Source organism: Phacochoerus africanus, chromosome 4 (assembly GCF_016906955.1).
Source record: "Phacochoerus africanus isolate WHEZ1 chromosome 4, ROS_Pafr_v1, whole genome shotgun sequence".
Classification (NCBI taxonomy): domain Eukaryota; kingdom Metazoa; phylum Chordata; class Mammalia; order Artiodactyla; family Suidae; genus Phacochoerus; species Phacochoerus africanus.
Genome location: NC_062547.1, coordinates 61,980,781 through 62,003,552, shown reverse-complemented (window position 1 = coordinate 62,003,552; position 22,772 = coordinate 61,980,781). Strand labels below are relative to the sequence as shown.

The following is a 22,772-nucleotide window of genomic DNA, read 5'->3' as shown; positions in this document are numbered from 1 at the left end:
TTTGCCAGCAGTGGTGCCGGTAATGTGTGCAGGCCCGTCAGCCTCACGTCCAGCGTCTGCACGGTCCTTGTGCAGCGTGAAGAATATATTGCTTCTCCCAGATGAGTGGCTGCAGGTGGCAGCTGTGAACATCAGTCTGTGTCGAGGTTAATGGTTGTGATGAAGTGGGTTTATGGGTCCTTCGCAGATTCCATGGAGTCCTCACATTTCAGGCCGGAAGAATCCTTAGAGGAAAGGTTGGGAGATATCTGTTCTCTTGATGGAAATTGGGGGCGGGGTGCAGAGAAGTTAGAGTGACTTCTCCAAGGTCATAGTGAAGAGCCACAGGTTGATTTGCAGAAATCATGAGGGAGAAGGTACGGCTCAGGGTTCTCCAGCCAGAGCCACAGGGAGTTGGTTGGAAGCGCAGCTGCTGGGGCCTCCCCTCAGAGTTGCCTCCCAGGTCCTGCCTGGCATCTGCCTTTTCAGCAGGCTGCCTGGTGACTTCTTCAAGAGGAGCTGGAAGTGTGAATTTCTCTGTGAGTTATCCTAATTTTAGAACTTTGGCAGAGTTCCTGTCGTGGCACAGTGGTTAATGAATCCGACTAGGAACCATGAGGTTGCGGGTTTGGTCCCTGCCCTTGCTCAGTGGGTTAACGATCCGGCGTTGCCGTGAGCTGTGGTGTAGGTTGCAGACGCGGCTCGAATCCAGCGTTGCTGTGGCTCTGGCGTAGGCTGGTGGCTATAGCTCCGATTCGACCCCTAGCCTGGGAACCTCCATATGCCGCGGGAGCGGCCCAAGAAATAGCAAAAAGACAAAAATAAAAATAAATAAATAAATAGAACTTTGGCTCAGATTTTTAAAACACAGAGTGATGCCAAAACAACAGCTCTAGGGTCACATGTTACTTGTTTTTTGTTTCTTTGTTTGTTTATCTCTATTGGGCCTCAGTTCAGACCTTAGGTCTGCCCACCACCCCCTCTGAGCACCTTCCCTCACCTCCCTGAGCCTCAGGATTCTAGTTCAGAAAATGGTTGTAATGCTGGTGGTGCAGACCCCGGTTGAACACGGTTAACTGAGGTCACTGAATCAAGCACAGCACTTGTCTCCAGTCAGCCATGCGCTGCTGTTGCCCTTATACAACTTCGTACGTCTGTCGTGTGCCTGGATGAACACAGCCAGTTCTGCCCTCACGTCCCCACAGATGACTATGCTCTGCAAACATGCACCAACCACAGGGCTTACAGGAAAACGGGATCAAGGCAGACACTCAAAAACTATGTCAGTGACATGTTCAAAAAAGTTAGGCACCTACTAGAAACCAGTAGCACCATTGTACACACATTAAATGACTAAGCATGATATGGATGTTGCAGCACATTCAGCACTTGACCTTGCAAGAGACCTGAGCTTCACCTGTGGACATGGGTGTGGGAAGGTTGCAGGCTGTGAGTCACCGTGAGGAGGTTTCCTAAAAATGGGGTAGGATGTTGTCCCCCAGATGGGGTGGTCGGGGTGGCTCCTCACAGCTGAGGGGGTACTTAGATGAGAGGGTGTGTGTGTGTGCGCGTGTGCATGCGCTCGCACATATAAGGGTGAGTCGTGTATTCCCGCGTGGCTGGCTCAGCCTGGTGTACTTTTCCACGTTCCCCTCATGTTGTTCTTGGACAAAGTCCTGCTTAAGCAAAAACAAAATCTGTGTCCCACTCAAATCCTTCCCTAGTATGTATCTCAAACAGGTTTGTGTTAAACTGACATTGGAGCAGAATTGTCTCTGTGGGGAAATTCCAGGAGGTGTGCACCCGGGTCAGAGGGTGGGCGTCCACCTGATCACACCTGGCACCACGCTTCTCTGGAGCGCTGGTGGCTCCAGTCTTCCTTTCCGCTTTAGAATGAGAGCACCCCGTCCCCACACCCTCATCGCCAGTCCTTTTCCTCTTTGTTAGTCTGATGAGTACAAATGCTGTGACACTGCTTTAAATTGTGTCTCTTCAAACATGACTCAGTCTGATTACTGTTTCATCTGTGCAGAGATGATTCGTATTTATTCTCTAAACTGAGTGGTCTTTGCCTGATATTTTTTGGCTTTCAAATATCCCAGTAACTTTGGGTGGGGGAAAGTGGAGGCAGTTTTTTCTCCCTCCTAAAGAGGTACTCTCCGTGCTAGAATCAAAAACTAGCTTTTGTCGGGGTGCAGAGGGCCAGGAGGGGAGGCACGCCAAGGGCTCCCTGTTCCTTTTCTCTTCCCTTGTGCAGCTGCAGAAGGGGCTGCCAAAGCCCTGCCGTGTGCTCTTGGGGGCCCGACACCAGCGCCTCTTCCTCTGTCACCTCAGGTGTAAAGCTGACAGGGACTGGTTTCTGACATCCGAGTTGAGTTCTGCCCACCGCTTCCTGCCCTCCTGGCCCGGGTCCTCTCTGGTCCTTATCTTGCTGCTTTAAGCTCCATGTCAGGCCAGCTTCCTTCTAGAGTCTTAGTGACTCAGGGCAAACAGGTCCCTTGGCCTGTAAATCCCTTCCCTTCCTTCTTCACCCTCTTCCCCTCCTAGGCCCAGCACTGGCTCCTCACTCTGCTGGCAGCAGCACGAGCCCCCCAGACCTGGCGAGGACCGCGGGGTTCAGCCCTGACTTTGCACTTCCCCAGCCTCTGCTCTAGGGTGTGTGAGGGCTGTGGCTGGTTCTTCCCCCACCGTGTCCCTCCACACTCCCAGCACAGCCTCATCCATGGCCGGGCTCAGGCTGTGCTATACAGCAGGGTCAAGACACAAGCACACAGAGCTGTTCTCCAGAGCAAGGTGGGGGAGTTGGCGGGGGTCTGCAGGGCATCAGTGGGCCCCTCTCTCCTGGTGGCAGGAGTCATGGGCTCTGCCCGCTGATTCTCTTTTGTGAGTTGTCACTCTGTCTCCTCCACAGTGGGATGTCTGAGTGTCACAGCAAGGAGTGCCTCCTGGTTCCTTGGCTAATGACCCCTTTTCCCTTTCCTGAAAATCGGCAGAAGGAGCAGCTGAGCACGAAGGGCCGTCCATTCCGAGGCATGTCTGAAGAAGAGGTGTTCACTGAGGTGGCCAACCTCTTCCGGGGTCAGGAGGACCTGCTCTCCGAGTTTGGACAGTTCCTGCCCGAAGCCAAGCGGTCTCTGGTGAGTACAGAGCCCCTGCCCCAGTCCATGGTCACATTCTCCTCAGCCAGAACCCCACTCCTCAGTGCAGCCCCCAGGGCCAGGTCAGGTTTGTCCACTTCCCCAGCACACTGGGCTTCCCCAGAAGCCAGACCCAGCACAGACACTCACGGCCCCCAGAGCAGGCTCACATCCATTCTGATTGGAGCAGTTCCTCACAAGAGCTGCTCTGGACACACAGAGGTGGTCAGGCTGGTGGGGAAGGCAGAGGGCATCCTCCCATGGAGACCTGCCTGTAACTGGGGCCCTGTGGGAAGGTGCAGGAAGGGTCAGACTCACCACTGCCACCTCCGAGAGGACTGACTAGAGGTGGGCTGAGACTTGGCAGTGACTGACTGGGGGGCAGGCAGAGAGCTGATAGCAGAGGAGGGGCCTGGGATTGGGAGGTTAGGGGCACAGACCGCACTGTCGGCCTTTCTCTCTTTACTATGCCCCAAAGCCTGCTGGGCTTCCCTTTCCATTTTTTCTTTTTTTTTCTGTTAACTTAAGACTTTTAAAAAAAATAAAGTAAAATTCATGTAACATAAAATTCACCATTTAAAAATGTACAGTTCAGTAGCATTTAGCATATTTGAAATGTTGTGCAACCATTACCTCTGTCTAGTTGCAGAACATTCACAACACCCCAAAAGGGAACCCTGTCCCCATTAGCAGTTATTCCCCATCCCTTCTCTCCCTAGACTATGGCAACCACCAGTCTGTTTTCTGCCTCTATGGACTTAGCTGTCCTGGACATTTCATATAGACAGAATCATACAACATGTGGCCTTTGGTGTCTGGCTTCTTTCACTCGGCATAATGATTCTAAGTTTCATCCATGATGTAGCATATGTCAGAACTTCATCACTGCTATGGTTGAATAATAATTCCATTGTGTGGGTGGACCACATTTTGTTCATCCATTCATCCATTGATGGACACTTGGGTTGTTGCCACCTTTTGGTAATTGTGACTAGTGCTGCTGTGAATATGTGTGTTCAAGGATTTGTTTGAGTCCGTTTTCAGTTTTTTGGGGTCTATACCGAGGAGTGAAATAGCAATGAGTCATATGGTGACTCTATGTTTAACTTTTTGAGGAACTGCCAAACTCTGCCACAATGGCAGCATCATTTTACGTTCTTACTAGCAATATACTAGGGTTTCATTTTCCACATCATCATCAACGCTTGGAATTTTCCTCTTTAAAAAAATTTATAGCCTTTTAGTTGGCATAAAGTGGTATCTCAGTGTGGTTTTGATTTGCATTTCCCTACTGACTAATGATACTGAGCATTTCATGTGCTTATTGGCCATCTGTTTATCTTATTTGGAAAACTGTCTATTCAAGTACTTTGCACATTTTTTAGTTTGTCTCTTTGTTATTGAGTTGTAACAGTTCCTTATATATTCTGGACATTAGTCCCTTATCAAATATTTTCTTCTATTCTGTAGATTGTCTTTTCACTTTCCTGTTAGTGTCCTTTGATACACGTAAGTTTATAATTTTGGTCAAGTCCAATTACTTCTTTTCTCTTTCATTGCTCATGCTTTTAGTGTCAGATCTAAGAATCCATTGCCAGATCTGAGGTCATGAAAATTTACCTTTAAATTTTCTTCTAATAGTTGTATAGTTCTGGCTCTTATGTTTAGGTTGATGATCCACTTTGAGTTAATGTTTGTATGTGGTGTGGGATGGGGTCCAGCTTCATTCTCTTTTATGTGGCAACCCAGTTTGTTGAAGAAACTGTTCTCTTCCAATTGCATGGTCTTGGCACCCTTGTCAAAAATTAATTGACTGTAATAGTGTAGGTTTATTTCTAGACTCTCAGTTCTAATCCATTGATCTCCATGTCTCTCTTTTGGCCAGCACCACACTGTCCTGAATACTGTAGCTTCAGAGTAAGTTTGAAATCAAGAAGTGGGAGTCCCCCAACTTTGTGCCTTTTTCAAGATTCTTTCGGCTAGACAGGGCCCCTTGCAATTCCATATGAATCTAAAGATTGGCTTTTCCACTTCAGCAAAAAAGGCCATTGTGATTTTGAAAGTGGCATTGCATTTTTCAACTGTTTTGGAGAGTATTGCCATCCTAACAAGATTAAGTCTTCTATTCCATGAATACAGCATTTTCCTATTTATTTAAATCTTTTCTTTCAGCAGTTTTACAGTTTTCAATGTGTAAGTCTTACACACACACACACGCACACACACGCACACACACACACACACACCCAGTTAAATTTATTCCCAAATATTTTATTCTTCTTATTGTTGTAAATGGGGTTTTCTTCTTAAATTCATTTTTGGATTATTCATTGCTCATATATAGAAACACCACTGCTTTCTTGTATTGATTTTGTATCCTGTACTTTACTGAATCCATTTATTAGCTTTAATAGTTTTTATGGATTCCTTACGATTTGCTAACAGAAATAGTTTTCTTTCTTCCTTTCCAATTTGGATGCCTTTTAATTCTTTTTTTGGCCTCATTGCTCGGCTAGAACTTCCAGTATTCTGTTGAATCAGAGTGGTGGGAGCAGGCATCTCCTCGTCTTATTCCTGATCTTAGAGGAAAAGCTTTCTGGTTTCCACCATAGAGTGTGATATGAGCTGTGGGGTTTTCATAAGCACCCTGGGGTTGAGGGAGCCCCTTCTATTCCTAGGTTGTTGCATAGTGTGTTTCCTCCTTTTGTTCTTCCTCTTGCTTTTGATGACAGCTTGGGATGTGAGCACGCAAGAGGTCCCCCCACCTCCTCGTGCATCACCACTACCTCTCCTGGGTCCTGCTTCTGTATGAAGATTCAGTGGGGGTGCAGGGCTTGGGAGGGCAACAGGTCTTGAAGGAAGGGGCTCGGGAGGTGACAGGAGTCTAAGTTTGGATGCCATTCAAGACTCTGGGTCAATCAGGCAGACTTCTGGTATGTGGGTTATAGCCTCCAGGACACCACACCATCCCTAAGTGGGGATTCCACTCAGAAACACCTGACTCAGGAGGTTCCTGTCGTGGCTCAGCAGTAACAAACCCAACCAGTATCCATGAGGATGCAGGTTCGATCCCTGGCCTTGCTCAGTGGCTTAAGGATCCTGCATTGCTGTGAGCTGTGGTGTAGGTCTCAGACACAGCTTGGATCTGGTGTTGCTGTAGCTGTGACATGGGCCGGCAACTACAGCTCCAATTCAACCCCTAGGCTGGGAATCTTCATATGCCATGGGTGCGGCCCTAAAAAGACAAAAGCAGGGGGGAAAAAAAATAGAAACACCTAACTCAGAATCAGAGAAGCTCTGAGCCTATCCATGGGACTGACATCTAGTCCAGAGTGTTAACCAGCCCTCCCTGCCCTCCTAGAGCCTTGAGCATCCTAGGGGCTGGGCAGAGCCCTGAGAACACACAGTCTGGGCCCCCTTGGGCACCTGGCGCTACAGGCAGGCTTGAGCCAACTACGTCACCTCCCGGGTCTTGTGTCCTTCTCTCTCACAGAGGACTGACCAGCATCCTGGTGAGGTGGGCATTGAGCTACTGTCCTTTAAATGCTTCTCATGGGGCCCGACTTGTGCTCAGTGCTCCAAGAAAGAGCAGCTGCAGTTGTGTTGGGAAAGCAGGTTTAGGATCCAAGCTAGTCAGTTTCATACCTTCCTCCCAAGGCCTCCTTCTGCATCTCTAGGACCAGGCTGCCACCTGGCCTCCTGGAGGCCCTTGGGGAATTGAACAAAGCCCTACACTGGGCCTCTCACGGTCCCACCCTTGAGTCTGGCTTTCTCTCTGAGTCCACTATCTGCCCCGCATCTCTCTCTGAATTTCAGAATCCCTACTTGGTTTTTTTTTCCTCCCTATTCCCAAATAAAATCTTTTGCTGTCCTAGCATCATTCTCACTTTCCTTCTCTGTATATGCTCCTGCTCATCAAAAACCCCTCATTGGCTCCAGGAGCCACATTGCCAAGGAGCAGAAGGGTCTCACCACCTCCCTCTCACTTCATACCCTTCTTGTCTTGCCACAACCCAAGGTTTTTGGGCCTCTATGTCCCTGGGAGCTCAAGCTGCATGCTGTCACCTGCTTTAAAGCCCTGCGTTGCCCCCTTGTGGATAGGCTTCAGCTCTCATCCTCATGGATCTGAGTCCTAATCTTAGTTCTCACTTTGGCATTGGCAGCTCTTCCCCCAACCCTATCCATGCAGGGATGTGTGCACAGTGGCATCCCCAGGTGGCCTTCCCAGAGTCATCGCTGTCAGCATTGTGTGGTCCAGGAGCAGCCCACCCTCATGTCCTCAGGGAGAAAAGGCCTGGCTGAGTCCCCAGACAGTTTTCACTTCCCTGGAGGACACACCCTGCCCACTTGAGACAGTGGCCCCAGCGTTGACAGGAGGTGGTGGGTGCAGCACCTGGAGCTGGGGCTTGTGATTGCACACCTGGTTCACATCTCACTTTGTCCCCTCCTTGCTGCAAGAGCCTGGCAGGTTGCTTCCCCAAACCTCAGCTCTCTCATCTAGGAGGCAGTGATGAGGACCTGTCCCCCTAAGCTGTTTGGAAGCTTCCTTAGCCAAGTGTCTGGCCCTGGTGAGTCCAGGGCTGCAAGCAGGGCCCTGCCTTTGCTGAGCCATGAACCTCCACAGACATGGGAACCACTTTGGAGGTGGATGGGGTGCCTAATTTACTAGAGTTATGGGGACAGTGCACAGCAGACACTTGGTAACTGATAAAAACATGTCAGTCTCCACTGCTTGCATTAGTTCATGTGTTATCCTGGTGAGTCAGGTTTGGAGGTGAGCAGTCTCCCATCCTCTGAGGGCTGTGGTTACAGTGCCCCCTGGTGGACACAATATAGCATTTACCAATTGGACACAGAAAGCCTGCCTGGGAAATAGGAGCATTTCCCTCACAGAAGCACCTGCCCACAGTTTCTTTTTCTCTTTCTTTTTTCTTCATTTTTGGCTGCATCTGCAACAAGCGGAAGTTCCCAGGCCTGGGAACTAACGTGCACCACAGCAGCGACTCAAGCCACTGCAATGACAATGCTGGATCCTTGACCTGCTACGCCACCAGGAAACTCCACACAGTTACTTTAAATGGCATTTGTTATCAGTTCAGCAATATTTTTAAGTGTACTTTAGATGATTAGAGCTCTTACCCATTTTAAAATATTGAATCAACTTTTAAAAATTATTAAAATCCACAGGAGTTCCTGTCGTGGCTCAGTGGAAATGAATCCGACTAGGAACCATGAGGTTGCAGGTTCGATCCCCAGCCTCACTCAGTGGGTTAAGGATCCCGCGTTGCCATGAGCTGTGGTGTAGGTCGAAGACGTGGCTCGGATCTGGTATTGCTGTGGCTCTGGCGTAGGCCGGCAGCTACAGCTCCGATTAGACCCCTGGCACAGGAACCTCCATATGTGGGTGCGGCCCTAAAAAGGACAAAAGACAAAAAGTAAAATAAAATAAAACACACATACATAATTCATCATATAAAGTATCTTTATATTAGCTTTCGGATTTCTATTAAAATTGTGAAAAAAAGGAAACCAAAGATGAAATTTGATATTTTCCTAATTAAACTCATCTGTGTGACCTAGATCAGGAGTCAGCAAAGTTTTCCTAGAAAGGGCCAGATAGTAAGTGTCCTAGGCTTTGTAGATCAGACAGCCTCCATGCAAAGATTCAGCTCTGCCATGGTAGCAGGAAAGCAGCACAGGCTGAATGTCAATGAATGGGCGTGGCTGTGTGCCAATAAAACTTTATTTATAAACATAAGCCAAGCATGGAGAATATGCCAGCCCCTACCCAATGTGTCTTTAGGGGCCTTCTACCTCAGGCATTTGCACATTGGGACATTTTTTTTTCCTCTTGAGGGCCACACCTGTGGCATATGGAAGTTCCAAGGCTAGAGGCCAAGTCAGAGCTGTAGCTGCTGGCCTACACCACAGCTATAGCAATGCTGGATCCTTAACTCACTGAGCGAGGCCAGGGATCGAACTCACATCCTCATGGATACTAGTTGGTCTTAACCCGCTCAGGTTGCTGCTGTGACTCGGGTTCAATCCCTGGCACAGAAACTTCTATATGCTGCGGGGGAGATCGGCGATACTGAGCTTGCCTTCCAGCTGGGTGAGCTTGGCCAGGTGAGCAGTGGGTTTGCTCCTTACCCCCCTCAACTCCAAGTCCTACTTGGCACATCATATTGTCACCTGTTCCCCTTCTTTGGGAATTGGTGTTTGCACCTTTTCTGGTGTCTGTGACAAATACCAGTTGAGAATTTTTCTACTTTATGTTAGAGTAGCTTTGAGTCCTCAGATAACTAACTCTCCAAAGAAGTTTAACCTCTTAAGGGACAGGTTTTGCCTGTAGTTAAACAACAAATCTGTATTATTATAATTACAAAAATAATACATGCTCATGAAAAAAATCAAGCATTAGAGTATCAAGTGTGAACTTCTCTCCTTCCTTGTCTGTTTCCTAGTCATTCTCCACAGTTAAGCACTTGCAGGTGTCTTAGGTAACTTTCCATAAATTTCCTCTGAATATGCAAACAAATATGTATCCTTTAAAAAAAAAATGGCATCCTGTTTGTTCTGCCTCTAGGGTTTTTTGTTGGTGGTGGGTTTTTTTTTTCTGTTTGATATTACAGCATATCAGGTACGCCTTTCCCTAGCAGCAGCATAAGGGACACAGAGACACAGAGCTGTCTCATACCTGATGGTTGTTTCTGTTTTGTTTGGATGCACCACAGCTCTTGTTCACAGAGCCCAAGCTTTGGGCACACCCTTCACACAGTGTCTCTGCATACAGGCCCCATGGTGGCACGAGGACAGGCAGCATGGTGGGGGGGTGATTGCAGTGTGCCTCCAGAAAAGCTCAACCTGCAGAAAAGCTACAGTCTGTCCACTTTCCCCTGCCTGCTCTGGCTTTCATACAGATACAAATGCTAATAGATCCTTCCAGAACCATTCTTCAGAAATAAGGCCAACACTCTGACCTGTCAGTCAGTACCTGGGGTAGAGCCTGGGAAGACCAGTGATGAGCCCCCCACCAAGTGATGACATTGACCCCAAGATGCATATTCTCAGTCTTAGAAAAGAGTACAAACTTGGCCGCAAGGCCCTCCAAGTGACCTGGTGGCCATTAGCTGCTTCCTCTTGCTGCCAGGGCTTTGCAGGTGCCAGTTCTCTTGCCTGAAGTGCCTTTCCTTTCTGAGGTGCACTTGAACACACAGCGAGACACCCTGTTGGTGGTCTGCTGGGTGAGCCCCACACACAGAGGCCCAACTATAGTGTCTCCCCCTGAACTTCCCTCACCTATCAGGAGCCCATCCAGACCTTCCATGAGCCTTCTGCCAACTTCATAGTGTTGCACTGTGATGATCTGGGTACACAGGTCTTTCCTCCAGTAAATGTGAGCATCCTGAGAGCCAGGGCCGCCTCGTTTTTGGACCAAGCCCCTGGCCCGTGGTGAGCAGTGCTCACTGGGGCTGTGGGCTGAACCGAAGGTGATTCTATGTACTCAGATACATTGAGAACCAGCACTGATGGGTCCAGCTATATCTCCAGGCTAACACCTCCTGTATTTGTGTCCTTAGTTCACAGGAAATGGACCATGTGAAATGAGCAGTGTCCAAAAGAGTGAGCATGAGAAGAATTTGGAACACAGCAAAAAGCGCTCTCGGCCCTCACTCCTCCGTCCTGTGTCGGCTCCAGCCAAGGTAACTGTCAGCTGCACACGTAGATGTGTGCTTGTGTGGACGCCCAGCTTCTCTGTGGATGACTTGGGAAGCAACATGCAAAGGCAGGCTTGGGGCAGGAGGCTGAGTCTAGGTTCTAGTCTGGCTTGAAATTCACTGGCTGTGGAACCTTGGGAAATCAGCTCATCTCTAAGGTGGGCCGTTCACCTATTCCCCCTGGCCCATGAGATTGTGTGAAAAGGAACATTACCTCCTCCCGCAGAAAGGGACATACTGCTCAGTCTGCTCCTTTTCACCATCACTACTTTTTCATCAGCATGGCCACCATGTACAGTTGTGCAGGTTGGTCACTGCACAACATGCTCCACTAAAGCGTGAGAGGTGCTGAGGTCCTATTGTGCTCATCACCTGTAATGGTGATTTTTTTCTAATTCCATCATTCCTTGTGCATTTAGTAGTTGGCTTTGTACTGTAAGGAAGAGATTTTTCTTCATCTCCATTTATTTAATTATATATATCATGATAGACCCTGGGGTTTTACTTCATGACTATCATTGTTTATCTTGATGCCTAAACTATCTCATATCTGGCCAGTGAGGCCCCTCTGGGCTGACTCTCATGTCCTTCTGACACATCCCCCTCATTCTCCAAGCATTTGGGAGATGGTTTTGTAGTGTCCTACATACCTCAGGAGTGTAGCCCAGTTCAGGTCCAAGTCCAGCCTAGAGACAAAAATCACACAGGTTTAAAACCTGGGCTTCTCCAGGATCCTCCCAGCACCGGCTCCTTCCCATCACCATCACAGTCCATAGGACAAAACAGTCAGGGGAAGAGCTTTCTAATATTTTATCTATGGGCATGTGTCCCTTACTCTTCTTTCTCTGTGATGTTCCTGCCCTGTTATCAAAAGTTATCAAAAACTGCTAGGATTTTGATCCCAGATTGTAGGCAGGCTGGTTGTGTGACCTTCACTTTTCACCAGGTAATGGAAGCTGAGGTGGTCCTAAGAAGTTCATTAACAGGGGTCTTGGTTAGACCTTACCCAGCACCCAATGACGGTTCCCATCAGAAGAGTTCAGTTTGGGCAATGTTTTGTTAACACTAACAAAGCTGGACCCTGGGGGCCGCCCACGGGATGCACAGAGCGTCATGACATGGAATTTCTCTCCACAGAAGAAAATGAAACTCCGCGGTACCAAAGACCTGTCCATCGCCACCGTGGGGAAGTACGGGACTCTGCAGGAGTTCTCCTTCTTTGACAAGGTGAGCCACAGGGCTGAAGACCTCTGGGCCTGCCCCCATCCAGGCTGGCCTTGCCCAGCTCAGATCTGAGTAGGTGAGCTAGGGAGCAGGTGGCAGGAGGGCATTGACGGGCAGCGGACAGGAAGTAGCAAAACAGGTGGGAAAGTTTAGAGCCCACTCCAAGTCTGGGGGCACGTTTCTGCCACACAGGAGCTGTGTGGTTTCTCTAAAGCAGGGATGGTCCTGGGGCCCCTGCCCAGACTCTGTGGGCAGAGCCAGCAAGATGGCCCCGGGCCCTTGCTGATGAGCCGAGGTCACTCACTGCATAGAGAGCAGTCCCTCGCAGACTGCGGCCAATCCCTTCAGAGCACACCTGTGTTGGTGACTGTGTGCACCTGATGATGCAGGCTCGGGAGCCGGGCTTGCGCCTGGCAGGGCCCCCTGACGCGCTTTCCCCGCAGGTGCGCAGGGTGCTGAAGAGCCAGGAGGTCTACGAGAACTTCCTCCGCTGCATCGCGCTCTTCAACCAGGAGCTCGTGTCTGGCTCTGAGCTCCTCCAGCTGGTCAGCCCGTTTCTAGGGTGAGCAACACTTCCTCAGGCTCCCCACTTGGGTTTTGTTTCTGTAAACATTCACCCTTCTTTTTTGGCTGTTGTTTTTGGAAACCGGTATATGTGTTTTCTTCCATTCTGTCCTTAAGTTTGAAATTGTTACAGAGATATTATAGATTTACCTGGAGTTGTAAGAAAGAACACAGAGAGGTCCTGGGGAGTGTTCGCCCCATGGTTAAATCTGTAGTCAGGGTCACAGCCGGGACCATGACATTCACACAACACACCCATTTTACTTGTACGTGTGTGTTTGTACAGCTCTGTCACCAGTGAAGGTTCATGTGTCCGCCACCACAGGCAAGATAACTGAGCTGCTTCAGAACCATGAGAATCCTTGTGTTGGCCTTTGATACCCACACCCACATCCCTCCTGCGCCCCAAACCCATGACGACCCCTAACCTGTGCTCTATCCCTAAAACTTACATAGCAAAAGTAGTATGTAAGTGGAATCACAGCCTTTCGGGACCAGCTTTTCATCCAGCATAATTTCCTAGAGATTCATTTTGCTTTTTAAAATTCTAACAATCAAAAATGCCAGGAAGAATGAAAGGACTCCTCAGCATCCAGGCTGCCCAGAGAGAAACCCTATTAGCAGGTCAGCAACCTGCTTGCAGCACATCCTCCCACCCTGGGTGGGCCTCCCCCCGCCCCCAGGGCCTGGCTGCCTCTGGAGGATGGAGCTGTTCTCGGAAGTGACTGAGCATGTGCAGTTCCTGCACCTGTGCTTTGGAAAAAGGAGTCTGCCTGCTCCCAGTGTGCTTCCTGCTCATCTGCCCTGTCATACCCAGTGAGCTTCATAGCCAGTCTGAGCTCGGTTTTCGTGCTGTCAAATGGGGATCATAAACATACCTACGCAGGATTTCAGAAAGTACCAAGTGGGCTCTGCATGTAAAATCCTTACAACTGCCCCTCAGACATGTTTGCTTGAATTATACACAACTGTGCATAACATCCTGTTTAGCCCCTCAAGACAAACCCAGTGGGAGGTGCTATCTGAGTCCCTTTCTATTAATTAAAAAAAGCTTTTTACGGAGTTCCCGTTGTGGCTCAGTGGTTAACGAATCTGACTAGGAACCATGAGGTTGAGGGTTCGGTCCCTGGCCTCGATCAGTGGGTTAAAGGTCCGGCGTTGCCTTGGGCTGTGGTATAGGTCGAAGACATGGCTCAGATCCCCAAGTTGCTGTGGCTGTGGCGTAGGCCAGCGGCTACAGCTCCAATTAGACCCCTAGCCTGGGAACATCCATATGCCATGAGTGCGGCCCTAGAAAAGGCAAAAAGATAAAAAAAAAAAAAGCTTTTTACAACTTTTTTTTTTGTTGTAAGATAAAACACAGATTCAGGAAACCACATTAAGAGAAGAATGGTTTGGCAAATCATTGTCAGGCAAACCCCCCTGTGCCTAGCACCAGGTCACAAATGGACCTTTGTCAGCTCAAGGAGCACGCCCCCACACCACCGCAGTAAAGCTCCCTCCTTGGGCTTAGGAGTGATCACCTAGCTCCCTGTGCTAATTATGCAACAGGCAGACATCTCCAGACACATAGTCCAGTCTCACCTGGTGTCTGGGTTTTGTTTTCAATATGTCTTATAGGTCCTTCTTCATCCCAAGGTTCCCTGCTCTGAGTTCATTCCCTACAGTTTCTCTGTTGGTGCCCCCACAGTGTGGGTGCTTTCTGCCAGCAGCATCTTCGTGGTTGCCCACATCCCTCTGTCCATCAGGAGGCAGCAGTTCTTTCTGTGGTTTATTCATTTGTTAATCCATTCAGCGGGGGTTGCAGAAGAGAACATCTCAACAGTATTTATCACCTTTTGGGGGCCCAAGGTAATGCTTGATTTCTCCCTTTATCACAGTGTCAGGGTAATGAGTTGCTTTCCTATCTCATCAGGACCAATTAGGAGCTGAAAAGGGAACCAATTTTTTCTGGTATCATATATTCTCATGGGCTTAAACACATTCAGTGTGTCTCGGTACATTTTATAGCTGAGGAAACTGAGGACCAGCGTGGCTGCCTCTCACTTTCCCCAGGATTGGCTCTCATGAAGGGCGAGTTCAGGGTGGGGGTGGGGCTGGGGGAGGGTCCAGCCTGGAAGCCCACCTTCACTCGTGCTCTGCTCTCTGGACCTTGAGTTTCATATAAATGTCATCACACTGTAAGGCTGGGCTGCAGTCTCCTCTGTCTTTCTCTCTCTTTTTTAAAACTCAGCATTTCTTAGCCCCACCTGGTCGTTTTCAGCAACTGCACAGTATTCCCTTACTTGTATGTACCATGGTTTTCTCAGCAGAGTCTGTAATGATGGACATATGTCTCCAGGGGCTCCCTGTCATCTGTGCTAAGGTCACGATCTTGGGTTGGAATACTCCAAGGTCGAGTTAGTGTCATCAGGAGGTGCTTCCTTGGTGGTCCTGAGAGTATACACGTATCACGGTACCCTTTTCTCTTTGATTCACTTTCTAGGGCTGCTAAAGATTTGTTAACCCTGCAGTTCCCATCATGGCTCAGCAGAAATGAATCTGACTAGTATCCATGAGGACGCAGCTTCAATCCCTGGCCTCGCTCAGGGGGTTAAGGATCCTGCATTGCCGTGAGCTGTGGTGTAGGTTGCAGGCGTGGCTCAGATCCCACATTGCTGTGGCTGTGGCGGAGCCTGGCAGCTATAGCTCCGATTCGACCCCTAGCCTAGGAACCTCCATATGCAGAGGGTGAAGCCCTAAACAGACCAAAAAAAAAGATTTGTTAACCCTCTGAAAAACTGCCCAGAGCAAGACAGAGGCATCGAAGTGTCTCAGCTAAAAAGAATTTGGGGGGTGGGGAGCTCATATCCAAATGGGTCTGCACAGCTCAGAATCCAGTGTTGAGCTCGATCAGGATCTGCTCTTCTGTTTTGATGTCCTTGCAGCAGTTAGAAACTCAAGCTGGGGAGAGGGCCATGGGGGTGTGCAGTGAAGCAGAGAAAGGAAGCAGCTTCTGCTTGCTCATCTTGACCTGACCCTCCACTGGATTAGCGTTTTCATCCCTCCCCCACCCCCACAAGGCCTCTCTTTGCATCTGGGAGATTCCTCCTAGTTTCCTCTCTCTGTGGCCTCAGAGAGCGGCCACCTGGTGACCGCAAGGCTGGAGTTGGGGCTGGAGCAGGGCTGCAGATCCCACTGTGACCTCAGACATCCTCTACACCGATGTTGTTGATATCTTCCTCCCCTGCATTTTCGGTGGCTTGTGGGTTTTCCTCGTGAGCTGGGTTGGCTTGGGGTCCCTACAGGCTGACTGCAGCAGGGCATGTAGTTAATTAGGGGAGACTGCCTGGCTTGGTCATGGCAGGACTGCCACACCTGCTGTCAAAATATCTGCACCTTTTTGGAGGATTTGATAGTTACTTAAACATTAATCCAGGTGATATTGGGGGTCAGTTGCATTAAAATCTTCCTTTCGGCATGCATGACAGTGACATTAAGACTCCTGAGAATCTCTCCATGGAGGGTTTTCCAGGGAGTGGGGGCGGGGGGGCTTCCCCTCCTGAGGGAGAAAGGCTATGGAGCAGGGGTGGCATACTTCACCTGTCAAGGGCCAAGGGTCACTGTTCCCAAACTTCTCGCATTGTCATGCACAAGCAGTCACAGGCAATATTAAGTGAATGGACATGACCATGCACCAGTTAAACTATTTACAGACAGGTGTAGGCGGGTTGATCATAGTTTGCTGACACCTGGCCAAGTCCTCGGCTTCTCCTAGTCATAGAACATCATTGACCCCCAGCTTTTGCCAGTCGGTGTCATCTGGTGTGTTTCAAGGACCTCCTGTGAGTGGGGGCCTGAGGAGTGACAGAGGAGTGGGGGGTAAATTCACTTGAGTGGCGACTTTACTTGTGTCTAATGCTCATTCTGCCTCTTACCACCCCCCCCCCAAGGTAGAGTCTGACCATCTTTACCTGTCCACATCAACACAAAGCCATTCTAAAATCTAGATCATTTCCAAAAGGCCCTCAGGATGCTGACTTACCTCTTGGTTTTTTTGGGTTTTTTTTTTTGCCTTTTGGGATTGTACCCATGGCATATGGAGGTTCCCAGGCTAGGGGTCAAATCAGAGCTGCAGCTGCCAGCCTACACCACAGCCGCAGAAATGTGGGATCCCAGCCACATCTGTGACCTATACCACAGCTCACAGCAACGTCAGATCCTTAATCCCCTGAGCGAGGCCAGGGATCGAACCCGCATCCTCATGGATCCTAGTTGGGTTTGTTAACCACTGAGCCATGAAGGGAACTCCATGTCTTTCTTTTTTTAAAATTGATATAAATTTGATTTACAATGTTCTATTAGTTTCTGATGTACAGCAGAGTGATTCAGTTATATGTATATGGTCTTCTCCAGATTCTTTTCCGTTATAGGTTATTACAAGATACTGAATACAGTTCTCTGTGTTATATAGTAGGACCTTGTTGTTTATCTATTGTATATATACTAGTTTGTACCTGCTAATCCCAAGCTTTTAATTTATCTCTCCCTCCCCCCCGTTTGTCTTTATTTCTGAAGGAAATTTCCAGAACTCTTTGCACAGTTCAAATCCTTCCTGGGGGTGAAAGAGCTGTCCTTTGCCCCACCCATGAGTGACAGATCTGGGGACGGAATAAGCCGGGAAATCGACTATGCCTCTTGCAAGCGCATTGGATCCAGCTACCGGGCACTCCCCAAAACCTACCAGCAGCCCAAGTGCAGCGGGAGGACAGCCATCTGCAAGGAGGTAGCACGCACGGAGGCTTATGTCAGCTTACGTGGTGCATGCTCTTTCCCCCGCTCCATGAAAACACCTGCCGCCTGTGTTCTGGGTGGAAGACTGAGTGTTGATTCCCGCAGACAGTGAATAATGGATGGTGCTGGCATGTGGCAAAACAAAATGCCTGGGCAGAGATGATGGTTTCTTACTGTGCTGGTGGTTTTGGCAAGCCACTGAGCACATGGCACCGACACAGGGTTTGGCTTATTCCTCCATCATTTAGACTGAAGTTTATTTCTGCCAAGAGCCCAGTCTGTCCGGGTTCACTGCCCGCAGCATGTCTCTGTTTAGCTTGACCATTGAGTACTTTTTCAAAGTTAGTAGGCAGGCTTACTGCATTTCCAGAATTCAGGAGCGCCTCTTAGATCCAGGATATGTAGTCCAAGAGTCAGCAGACTTGGGTCTGCAAGCCAGATCCATCCCACTGCCTGCGTTTGCAAATAAAATTTATTGGCACACAGACACACCCATTCATTATATACTGCCTGTGGCCACTTTACCAGGACAAAAGCTGAGTTGAGTGTAGGCATACCTAGGAGGTATCATGGGTTTGGTTCCAGATCACTGCAAAAAAGCAGATAGTGCAGTAAAGCCAGTCACACAAATGTTTTGGTGTCCCAGTGCATATAAAAGTTGTATTTCAGAGTTCCCTTGTGGCTCAATGGGTTAAGGATCCGGTGTTGTCACTGCAGCAGCTTGGGCATGGGTATGATCCCTGGCCTGGGAACTTTCACATGCCATTGGTGTGGCCAAAAAAAATTCTGTTTATATTATTAAATAGCATTATGTCTAGAAAAACATATATACCTTAATTTAAATCCTTCACTAAAATATCATTACAATCATCTGAGCCTTCAGATGGTCACAGATCCCTGTAACAAATATAATAATAATGAAAAAGTTTGAAATATTGTAAGAGTGTCAAGAAGGAAGCAAATGCTATTGGAACAATGGCACCGGTGGACTTGCTCTATTCACAGTTGATGTAAACCTTCACGTTGCTTATAAATAAATAAATACATAAATACATAAAAGCAATATCAGTGAAGCAGAGTACAATGAGATATCAGTAGATCTGACAGGCCAAATGACTTGCTAAACCTAAAAATATTTGTTATCTGGCCCTTTTCAGAGAAAGTGTGCCAACCGCGAAATAGTATGATTTGGTTTACTTGCCCAAAGTCACATTTTCTCTTAAAACCACTTTAAAATTAGGTGTACTGTTTGTATAACAAGGTAATTTCCTGTAAAATCAGGATTGTTACTTATCCTTGTATCTTCTACACTGGACAACGCAGTAAAGCACTCTGGCCACTCTGGTCACGGCGTTTCCTCTTGGCTCAGGTGCTGAACGACACCTGGGTGTCCTTCCCCTCCTGGTCAGAGGACTCCACCTTCGTCAGCTCCAAGAAGACACCCTATGAGGAGCAGCTACACCGCTGTGAGGACGAGCGTTTCGAGGTGCGTATGCGGGCACTTCGGGGCCCTCCCAGTAGGCCCCCCTTCTCCATGGTCCTGCCCTCAATTTCCCGTGTCCTTCTGTGTTCATCTTCTCTGCACCCTGGGCTGTATCCTGATTATCCTTAACCCTTCTGGTTTCTTTGATAGTATCAGGGATTCCAAGGCTCTCCAGCAGGGGGCAGCTCCTGAAACCATCCTTTCTCTGGGTGCTTTTTCTTTTGGGGGGGGAGGCGTATTTCATTAATTGGAATTAGTTTCACTTAATTTTTTTAATAATTTTTACTGAGATTGTAGATTTGCGTGCAGCATAAAAAAATAACACAGAGTGATCCAGGGACCCTTCCCCCAGTGGTTGGTATCTGGCACAGTGTCACAGCCAGGTTATTCACGTTGACCCAGCCCATGACCTTATTCCCATGTTCCTAGTTGGACTTGTATTCATGGGGGTGGGAGGTATTGTGCCTAAGTGTGTGCATGTGTGTTTAGCTCTGTGCAGTTCTCTCACCTGTGGAGCCATGTTTCTACCACCCCAGCCAAGATACTAAACAGTTCCCCCACTGCCAGGATCCCTCCCCAATTCCCAGCATTCACCAACCTATCCTCCCCCTTGTTCACTTTGTCCTAAATGGAATCAGTCATGTGGTGTGTTTATTTTTTGGGAATTGGCTCCTGCAGCACGTATTCTGGGCAGTTGCACCCAGGGCTGTATATACTATATGTCACTTCCTCTTCGTTGCTGAGGGTAATGTGCTTTTGATGTCTGTGAAGAGGGTCAGCCCAGGAACCATTCCCATCCTCAGATGGGTCCACCAGTGATACGCAGCCCATGGTCTCAGTCCGTGAACACCGAGTCCTGCATAGCCGCCATCAGCTGATGCCATTACCAGGGTCTGACCTACTCCCGTAGCCAGCCATGCTTGCTCCAGTTCCCCAACCTGTGTCAGGGTCCCTGCATCCCAACGTCTGTCTTCCCCTCCTCAGCTCTTTCTGCACATCCCTTCTGCCAGCCCAGGCCCATCCCTGGGGCCCTGCTGGTCCCTCGACAGCTGACCCCTTCCTGCCTTCCTTTCCATAGTTAGATGTTGTCCTGGAGACCAACCTGGCTACCATCCGGGTGTTGGAAAGCGTGCAGAAGAAGCTCTCCCGGATGGCGCCAGAAGACCAGGAGAAGTTCCGTCTGGACGACTGTCTTGGGGGCACGTCAGAAGTGATCCAGCGCCGCGCTATCCACCGCATTTATGGTGACAAGGCTCCAGAGATCATCGAGAGCCTCAAGAAAAACCCTGTCACTGCCGTCCCTGTAGTCCTGAAAAGGTGTCCTCATGCTTCTGATTGCCCCGCCCCGGCATAGGGAGCCCCCCAAGAGCTCATTAGTGTTATTTGTCACGGGTGCAATTGTGAGGGGGTCCCTGGGGGCTCAGCCTGGTTTACTGTTCTTCCTGGTCTTCCTTCATCTCCCTGTTCCATTCCCAGGAGGAAAGCGCAAGCATGAACAGTTCATGTCCTTGTAGAACTTTCTATCATGGACATAATCATATCTAAACGTGGAAAGTAACTTATTTTAAGGTACAAATGATGCCATCCCATATCACAGCTCGTCTTTTATTTAATCATATGTTTTGAGGCCCTTCCTGTTCTGGTGAACAGGTACTGGTTAAGTGGCTGCACTTGGCCAGGTGCTGTGTTCAGCCCTCTGGCTGCAGAGCGGAACAGTCCCTTCTATCATGGGTTCACAGTCAGGCAGGGAAGCCTAGCGGTGGAGCCCACAGCTGCAGGGAGTGCAGTCAGTGCTGGGGGCCAGGACAGGAAGGAGGTTCCAGGATAGCAGTGTTTGAGACACAAACTCGCTGTGTCAGTTCTACGGGGCCATTACTCCCTCCCTCTATCTGGCACAGGCCCAGAGCTGGCCGTGCAGAGTTTGGAACACACGTGGTGGGGCTGTGGGTGGAAGACAGGCTGGCCCTGCCCAGGAATGACTTGGGCAGGCCCCCCGACCCCCCTGGCAGCCCCTGTACTGAGCCCCTCTGGCCCCACAGGCTGAAAGCCAAGGAGGAGGAGTGGCGGGAGGCCCAACAGGGCTTCAACAAGATCTGGCGAGAGCAGTATGAGAAGGCGTACCTCAAGTCCCTGGACCACCAGGCTGTGAACTTCAAGCAGAATGACACCAAGGCCCTTCGTTCCAAGAGCCTGCTCAATGAGATTGAGAGTGTCTACGATGAGGTGAGGCCCTCGCAGGGCTGTGGAGGGGTGAGGGTGGCTGTTTCTGTAGCTTCCCGCAGCCTTGGGCCAGGGAGGGAGATTGAAGCAGAGGTCTTTCCCCCCAACCCCCGCCACGGGCTTTGATGGACCTTCCTTTAGGTGATTGATGCTGGCAGCTTTCCTTTTCTACCACTGACTGCACCCCATGCATTGTAAGAACCCTCGGAGGGAACATCTCTTCTAAGCTTTACTTGCTGGCCTCGCTGCCATTATTGTACTGATTTTAGCAATGGGGAAAGTGAGGCAGGCCAGGCTCCCAGGCTGGAGGATCAGGCTTTGAAAAAATCGAGCAGGGAGTGAGTTACTTGTGAGAAGCCTGAGGTGGGAAGCCTGGCAAGGAAGGAGGGGCTGCTGCTCCCAGGGCAGAGCTAAGGCCACACACTGGGCAGCATCACTGACCGAGTGCACCGCCCTGGCCAGGGTCACCTACTCCACTCTCTTCCTTACATCACCCTGCACAGAGAGGGATCATGTCTCCTCTCATACTTTAGAAATGGAAGGCAGAGGAGCCAGGCTGCTGACCAAGGTCTCCAGACTCTCCAGCAGCACAGCAAGGGAGGCCCTCCTGCCCAGAGCTTGTGCTCATGCTCCTCCATGTGGCTGGGCAGACCACCCAGGGTAGCAGGCCCAAGAACCCCTTCCTTCCAGCCTCCCTCCCTCCTATAGCACCCACCTCTCAGCTCCAGTCTCTGCCCCACTAACTTGAGTCCAGTCTCTGTCCCATTGACGTGACCTCACTTGAGTCCTTGGGGTCCTCAAGGTCTGAGATTCCCCCAGCAGTGTGTGGTGCAGCATGAAAATGAGGCTGTGGCTCTCATGACCTGCTGCCATCACCCCAGAGTCTTGCAGGGCCTTACCTAGGGTCTGAGGGGTAAGGACAGTGGCCCCGTGAGCTCTGCCCGTGTGGCTCCTCTGTGTTTAGAGAAATGAAACCTTCATTCTGTCATGTGGTTAGTTAGCAGAGGACAGTCGGTGTGACATGCACCAGGACTTGCTCCAAAAAGGAACTTAAAAAGACTCTGATGGGTATTGGTGGCGTAAATGACACAGGGACCAGGAAGCAATAGGGCAAGGGTCACGCTAAAGAGCCAGGAGCAGGGCTGAGCTGCAGCCCCCAGTGCACCCCACTCCCACCCCGCTCATACCCACTCAGGCTCCATCTTTCCCACCAGCAAGGAGGAAAGGAGATCACTGGCTGCTGCAGAATTCACAGTTACTAAGGGAACACGGCTCCTCATGGAAGGAAGCCTGAGCTACCTGTCCCAAAAACCGAGTCTGTTGCCAGGGGACAGACTCAGAGGCCTCACCCCTGTTTCTGCCAGTCACTCATTCTGTGGGTGACTGAGGAACCCCTCAGCTACACCCTGCGCTGGTCATTGAGAGTGGCAGACCCAGTCCTGACCTTGAGAATTCTCTGCCTACGGGGACAGGTCCACACACACTTCTTTACAGGTGTCCACCCCTGTGCCTGGTGGACCAGTATCCAGGAGAGAGCACAGTGTGGGGCTGATATCATCAGGCTACTTGAGGCAGGCTGGAGGAAGTAGTGATTGTCATCAGGTTTGTAGGGAGGAGTCATTGGCTGGATAGAGACGGAGGGGAGGGGAGAACCCAAGGAGAAAGAGCAGATGG

General features: G+C 49.6%; 1 protein-coding gene across 3 annotated transcripts in view; it reads left to right on the top strand.

The window, feature by feature from the left end:
- The window catches only part of SIN3B (SIN3 transcription regulator family member B), a 41,824-nt gene that overhangs the window by 9,945 nt on the left and 9,107 nt on the right, over positions 1–22,772 (top strand). For 2 of the 3 annotated variants that reach the window (XM_047776688.1, XM_047776690.1), the window contains 8 exons: positions 2,973–3,116; positions 10,697–10,819; positions 11,972–12,061; positions 12,502–12,620; positions 17,180–17,387; positions 18,765–18,881; positions 19,957–20,195; positions 20,918–21,101. In XM_047776688.1, the coding sequence (XP_047632644.1) occupies positions 2,973–3,116; positions 10,697–10,819; positions 11,972–12,061; positions 12,502–12,620; positions 17,180–17,387; positions 18,765–18,881; positions 19,957–20,195; positions 20,918–21,101 (1,224 nt within the window). The remainder of the gene's footprint in view (positions 1–2,972; positions 3,117–10,696; positions 10,820–11,971; positions 12,062–12,501; positions 12,621–17,179; positions 17,388–18,764; positions 18,882–19,956; positions 20,196–20,917; positions 21,102–22,772) is intronic. The other variant, XM_047776689.1, reaches the window with a different exon arrangement.